Here is a 7,572-nt window from a genome sequence, read left to right on the forward strand (position 1 = left end):
ACTTATTCTTCTTCCATAAACATTTTTTCCCACTTCCATTGCATTTTGAAAATGAAAAATCAAGAATTTGCATAAGGGATTCTGATTGCTAAATAGTTAGGGATTGTTGAGATGTTATGGACTTTTATTACATTTTTACTATACTGCATTATTTTCATTTGTAGGACTACTTGAAGAAAATGATATCTTCAGGAATGCCCAAGCTGGTGTCCTCATTAGCACAAATAGTCATCCTGTATTACGGAAAAACAGGATATTTGATGGATTTGCAGCAGGTCTGTAACTTGTAATTTAAAGTCTTCAAATGTAATGCAGTTCTCTTAATTGATGAGTAATTTAATGTGCCAGAATGTATTCAATTACAAAGCCTCAGTTGAGCTTCAAGGGAGCAAAAAAAATCTATGCTTTCAAGTACAGACTAAATTCTAATAAAATTGTGCCTTTTTTGAGCTATATCACATGCTATCTCATGAAGACCATGCCTCTTGTAATGCTCTCTGTCGAAGTCTACTGGGTGCTTGGAGTGAAAACTAGTATTTTCCTAATCAGATTTGTATTTTATTGTAGTGAAGGAACTCAAAAAAGCAAGAGATAAACAAGAAAATGTGCAGACTCTGGGGTCTAGTGCAGTACAGAAAAGTGCTGGAGAAACTCAGCAGGTCATGCAGCATCCTTAAGGATGTGTGACCTCAGTTCCTCTAGCACTTTTGCATACTGCTCAAATGACAAGATTAATTTTTCTTTTGTAATTTTAATCCATTGACATAATTACAAATTTTAAATACTTCAGATTTCCTTTTACCTTTACCATATACTCTCCTTTCATAATTTTATTTTCTTGTACATGTTTTCTACATTCCATTTTTTTTACAAAAGTGTATAAATTGTAAGATTAAAAAATAAACTAAAATTGGAAATGAATATTTATAAATCCACATAACTTTCATGCATTGCTACGACTTGTTTAGTTGAATTAGCAGCTTCAAGTAAAAATCAAAACTTGCACCAATTTCATTTGAATCCAAGTGGTGACAGAATTTCAGTTTTTTTTTGATGAAGCCTGATTCAGTAAGGTGACAAGGCCAGAGCTGGCTGGAATACCCATTATTTCTACCTTTTAACCCTGAGTATTTGGATACTGTTGTCTGAGTTAATAGTGACAGAGGTCAGGCCAAAATATGTACAAAAACATTTGAACAGGCACTAACAATAAATTGGCTTGTCTATAAAATGGAGCCTTGCTCAGCTGTTTGTACCATTTCTTCTTTGAATCTTCTAATCTTCCCTCATGATCTAAGGTGTATTCATTTGCCATTTGGGCTTCATCAATTCCATGACAGAACTTGAGGGCATTGAATTGATGAAACCCAAATGGAAAAATTGAATCAAACGATCTGTGTCAAATATATTTAAATAACCAGAACTCATGCAGCACTTGTTTAAGAGTAGCCTGAATATTCATTGTAGATTTTAATTTGCAGCTCCAACTATATTTTATCATCTGCCTCATTTTGCAGGTATTGAAATAACAAATCATGCCACAGCTACTCTAGAATACAATCAGATATTCAACAACCGGTTTGGAGGATTGTTTCTAGCATCTGGTGTAAATGTTTCAATGAAAGGTAAAACTATTTTTAGACACTATTAAGAGTTAAATTATAAAGTTTTGTATTTTGTACTAATAAAATGGGATATATATCTATGTTATATATAGATATAAACAAAGTCAGATGGGTTCAACGGTGGCTAGAAGGTAGATGCCAGTGAGTTAGGGTGGATAACTCTGTCAGGATGGAGGCTGGTGACAAGCGGTGTGCCTCAGGGATCGTTGTTGGGTCCCTTGTTGTTTGTCATTTACATGAATGATTTGGATGATGGAGTGGTAAATTGGGTTAGTAAATATGTGGACGATACAAAAATAGGTGGGTTGTGGATAGTGAAGATGGTTTTCAAGGACTGCAGAAGGATTTGGACGGCTTAGAAGAGTGGGCTGAAAGATGGCAGCTAGAGTTTAATATTGATAAGTGAAGTGTTTCATTTTGGGAAGAATAATCAAAACAGGACATATGCAGTGAAGGGGAAGGCATTGAGGAATGCAAAGGACAGAGATCTTTGTTCATTGTTTTTGTGGATAGAGTGATAAAGAAGACTTTTGGTATGCTGGCCTTTATAAATCAAAGGATAGAATATAGGAGCTGGGAGGTGATGTTGAGACTGTTCAAGGCATTGGTGAGGCCAAATTTGGAATACTGTGTGCAGTTCTGGTCCCCAAATTATAGGAAGGGTACCAAGAAGGTAAAGAGGGTGCAGAGAAGATTTACTAAAATGTTGCCTGGATTGCAGTATCTCGAATATGATTGAGTAAACTGGGTCTTTATTCATTGGAACATAGAAGGTTGAGGGGGGATTTGATAGAGGTATATAAAATTATGAGGGGGATAGATAGAGTAGATGTGAATAGGCTCTTCCCCTTGAGGGTAGGTGAGATTGGAACAAGGGGTCATAAGTTAAGGGTTAGGGGGCAAAAGTTTAGAAGTAACATGAGAGGGAGCTTCTTCATTCAGAGAGTGGTGGCTGAATGGAATGACCTTCTGGAAGAGGTGGCTGCAGCAGGGTCAATTTTTTTCATTTAAGAGAAGGTTGGATAAGTGCATGGATTTGAGGGGATTGGAGGATTATGGACAGGGAGCAGGTAGGTGGGACTAGAGATCACATAAATCGGTGTGGACTAGAGGGGCCTAGATAGCCCATATCCGAACTCTAATAGTTATATATTCTTTGCCCAGTAAGTCATTTTTACTGCAGTTGTACATAGTCTTGAGAGAGTGCACACTATTTTATAGTTTTAACCTCATTATGAAAGGATTAGCTTGCTATAGGAATGCAACAAAGATTCACTAGATTAATTCCAGGGATGGTTGATTTGCTGGATGAGAAGTGATTAAGTAGACTAAATAGTTTACAATTCAGAGAAGCATGACAAAATGATGAAACTTACCATTCTTATGGGGCTCAGCAGGTGAGATGCAGATTTACCTGGGCTGAGGAAACTAGGATTAGTCAAGCATGGATTTAGAATAACTTTGCCTGTTTGGGTGAGATGAGAAATTTTGTGACTCAGAGTGAATCTTTGAAGTTCAGTGGCACTGCAGGTAACACAGTTGACTCACAGATTCAGCAACCCAGGCTTGATTCTTTTCTCTAGCACTGAATAATTTCTAAATGTTCATGTATAATAGAATAGGTTATTGATTTGGAGACAGGGAATGAAGGGATAGTTTTAAGATTCATCAGTGATTCAATGGCTGAATAGCTTCCCCATGTCATGATATGAAAACTGTGGAAGCTGGGTGGTTGTGTTAATGCAAAACTGATTGATGGATTTCTGAACATTAGGGGAAGTGAAGGCAGATGGAAAATGGTCCTGAGGTAGAAGATTTGCTGTAATTTTAATCAATGGCCTATTTCTGTTTGTTTCTTGTGAACAGGTTTTTTTCTTAAATCTAGATCAGAATGTTCAGCTTGTCTCCACTTCATCTTCACAACTATTTGAAATGCTCTATAATTTTAGGGATTGAACTCGGTTGATACCTCAATCTTTCCTTCTCCTTTGTTTTATTGTGTTTACTAAATATAGATCACTCTGCAGTGTTCACCCTGCAGTAACTTGTGATGTTCCATTGCTTATCTTGAAAGCAGCCTGCTGTACTACATCATGTCATTTGTGTTTCAGTGCAGTTATTTCCTTGGGCAGTAGGCCAGATGAGGAATTCAAAAGAAATTGGTATGAATTCCACTATGTGAAGCTGTACTCAACAAACAATACCCTTAATATGTTTTAATTAATTTCTTAATTAAACATTGGAATGTATTCTAAGTGCACTATGTTGTGTGGCATCTGTAATTTAAAATGGATATCCTTTGGGCCACCCAGTTATCGACTTTAAAAAAAAAAATCCATATTTATTTAAATCATTCGTTTCACAAAGTATGTTTAATAAGTCATGGTATATGACATGTGATTTGTCAAATAAATGATTCCATCTAGAAAAATAAGAATGCCCACATTAACACTCCAGGTAATTTTATGTTAAATGCTTTGAACTAATGAAGTTTGTGCTTAAATAAGTGAAGCACAAAGGCTTCAAATGCTTGCCACGTATTTCCAGATATGTGTCTCAGCAAGGTTAGTATGTTTGGATTTTAAGTAAGGCTTAATTTCCTAGCACTGCGTACTTTTAGGTAACTGTACTTGCCAGCTTTCATTTCTAGTACTCAAGTGTATGGCCGAATACCACCATAAGTTTTGGTACTGTGTGTGAGATGGGATGTTGAAATACATTGACAAGAGAGAAACTATTTTCACTGGTCAGTGGATGACTTGAACCATGGAATATAATTTGAGAAACTGGTGGAATGAAAAACAGAATATTCCTTAAAGGTATTAGCATATTTACAAGACAGGGAGTTGCACAGTAGCCTTGAAATCATTTGTGACAACCTACTGCTAGAGCATCATTCAACAAGAACACCAAAAAGTGTCATCCCTAAGAGCAGGTCTCGGAGGTTGAACTAATAAATTGACTTCGTAACTTATACTTTAGCTCCTTTATCTGCTTATAACATGATGACTTTCCTCTTTTAAGATAACAAAATAATGAACAATCAAGATGCCATTGAGAAGGCTGTTAATAGGGGCCAATGTTTGTACAAGATATCTAGTTACACCAGCTATCCAATGCATGATTTTTACAGGTAAATTCTGTGGAATCTTCAAAACTTTTTTGTGGTTTAAGTATCTTATTTTGAATTAGACTTTTATGCCAAATGTCTTTTTTTAAAACTATCACCAGGTGTCACACCTGCAATACAACAGACCGAAATGCAATCTGTGTAAATTGCATTAAAAAGTGCCATCAAGGACATGATGTTGAATTCATTCGACATGATAGGTCAGTACTGTATTGAAACCTTCATTAATTGCATATCATAAAAAAACCCATTGCAAATTGTGCATGACAGCTAGTTCTATTTAGCTCTTAATCCCTCCTATTCATGTAACTGTCCAATTGTATTTTAATTGTACCCACCATGTAAAAATGGACTTCCATTTCCCTTAAACCCCCCCCATCCTGGGAAAAAGATCGAGGTATCTCATGTTTTTATAAATTTCTACAGTCACCACTCAGCAACCTTTACTCCAGGGAAAAGGGTTTCCTTTATAACTGAAGCCCTCCACACCTTTCAACATCCTTATTAATCTTTTCTACACCCTCTCTGATTTGATCTCATCCTTCCTATAAAATGGTGACCAGCACAGCACAAAATATTCCAGGTGCTGTCTCACCAATGTCTTGTACTTGATGCCCCATCCATTGAAAGTGTGTGCCAAATGCCATTTTAACTGTCGTTCCTTGAAAATGGGTATTTGTTCTAATGTACTCTAATGACCTACCATTTGTTCTACATGTCAATTCTCTCACTATATCCTGCCAATATTCTAATTATACAACCTTTTTTATTTCATAACGTTCAATTTTGATGGCATTATAAATAGTTGATTCAATGCCATTTAACCCTTTGCAAGAATAATCCAAAACCAATCCCATTCTATTTTCTGGTCGCTCTTTCCTTTGTTTTCAAAAAAGGGGATGGAAACTTCAAACATTGATCCCATCTTTAATTTTATCTGGTTATTTTAAGATGACTGCATCTGCAGATCAGTCTACAAGTTATCATTAAAGAGCAGAAATATTTTCTGTTAGTTGCTGACTAAATGCAGGCACATTTAAATGTGCCACTCAAATACCCCAATTCACTTACAACTCCTGTACATTTTGAAGGGTGGGAGGAAACCCAGGCAGACAAGAGAATATATAGGCAGTGCCAGATCCAAACCCAGGTCACCGGTGCTGTAATAATACTCCCATAAATAGCCATGGAAAACATCTTTTCTTTATTTCCTGCCACTTTGGAGTAGATAGCTAGAATTCACCCCTCATTTGGTCAATGGGGGTGTTTCTACTGAGCCGGGAAAAGTGTGGTGACACCTCGAATCTGGCCGCACTGTAAACACATCCGGTTGTGGCCGATGTGCGGTGATTTGAGGTGCTCCGGCATCCTACTTTTGAGGTGGCCGATGCGAGGGACAAACTCGCAGTGGAAACACCGCGGGTGACTCACCGGAAGTCGCGATTTTTCACCCGCAGTTTTCAATTGCTCATCGGACTTCCTGGTCACCTCGCATCGCCCTGCATCACCGCGTATTCAGTCGCTCGGTAGAAACAGTTCGGGTAGTCCAAAAATGCGCGGTGTCCTTAGTATAAACACAGCTAATGTGAATCGTATTTGAAAACAATGTTTTCGCTCTTTATTTTCATGGTTATATGAAATGCACTAAATGTCATTTTCCCTTTCAGATTTTTCTGTGACTGTGGGGCTGGAACACTTTCAAATCCTTGCACATTAGCTGGAGAACCCACGCATGATACAGACACGTTGTATGACTCTGCCCCACCAATAGAATCCAATACTTTGCAACATAATTGAGTGTGGATCCTGCCATTCTAATTGAGATCCATCATTTGTACAGAAACACTGAAGGAAAAATAGCATTTGCTCAGGTCTTCAGGAAGATGGTGCCATAATTGGTACAGCAGTCATCCATGTGTGGATGGCATTGGTGGTCTGGCACTGAAGGAAAGGAGCAATCTGCTAACTCAGGATTAAGAAGGCTGGGCATAAATAGTATTACTACAGACTAGTGTACTCTCCAAGGGACAAAAGATTAACACTGGTTTTTGGACTATAATGCCACCTTATGCATTGAAACTGCAGGAAAGATTCTGTTGGACAATGCATACAGAACCACAGGAGCATGCTACAGGCACCTATGGCCAGTGGGTACTGATTGGGTTGGTGTATGTATGAAATTGTGATCTAGCACTTCTGTTTTTGATTCAAAAAATATTCAACCGAGACAACTGATTTTAATGCTTTTCTCGTGTAGCTTTTTTTTGTAAGTTCAAGCAAAACATTGTACTTGAATGTGTCCTGTTTTGTTAGCAGAACTAGACTTGCTGTAACTATACTCATGTCCCAGTATCTTAAATTCTTTCTGTGAAAGAGAAAACACTAACCAATTGTATCCCTAAGCTAATAATTACAGAACATGTATCCATGTTCTTTTTAAAGATTTCCAAGTCAAACTTACTTCTGAGACTGATGGAGCACAGCAGAAAAACACCCAAAATGATATCAGTATTTTCACCCTATTAAAGAAAATAAATGTTTCATTACCATGTAAATATTGTTACAAAAAGTAACTTCCAGTGCCATTTTGGCAATGCTTCTCCCTGGAATGAAGCATTTAAGTATATATGTACATATACTCAGTCTCTCCTCGACAGCTATTCATTAATGCGTATTGGTGACAGTGGGTAAATCAACAGCTTGAAAGTGTATGCATGTACCATAACATCCTAGACTTAATATATTGTGGAGTATTCAATAACCATTATGTAGATGCTAGGTAACAATAAAAGGGTTTAATTTCCTAGGAGCAGAGTC

The 7,572-nt window shown here is 37.2% G+C and overlaps 1 protein-coding gene across 6 annotated transcripts in view; it reads left to right on the forward strand.

The window, feature by feature from the left end:
- Positions 1-7,561, forward strand: part of fbxo11b (F-box protein 11b) — a 184,952-nt gene extending 177,391 nt beyond the window's left edge. For all 6 annotated transcript variants that reach the window (XM_069931037.1, XM_069931040.1, XM_069931038.1 and 3 more), the window contains 5 exons: positions 165-275; positions 1,518-1,625; positions 4,650-4,758; positions 4,857-4,955; positions 6,423-7,561. In XM_069931037.1, the coding sequence (XP_069787138.1) occupies positions 165-275; positions 1,518-1,625; positions 4,650-4,758; positions 4,857-4,955; positions 6,423-6,552 (557 nt within the window). In that variant the 3' untranslated portion in view covers positions 6,553-7,561. The remainder of the gene's footprint in view (positions 1-164; positions 276-1,517; positions 1,626-4,649; positions 4,759-4,856; positions 4,956-6,422) is intronic.
- Positions 7,562-7,572: the final 11 nt, after the last annotated feature.

The sequence above is a fragment of the Narcine bancroftii genome, chromosome 4, assembly GCF_036971445.1.
Source record: "Narcine bancroftii isolate sNarBan1 chromosome 4, sNarBan1.hap1, whole genome shotgun sequence".
Classification (NCBI taxonomy): domain Eukaryota; kingdom Metazoa; phylum Chordata; class Chondrichthyes; order Torpediniformes; family Narcinidae; genus Narcine; species Narcine bancroftii.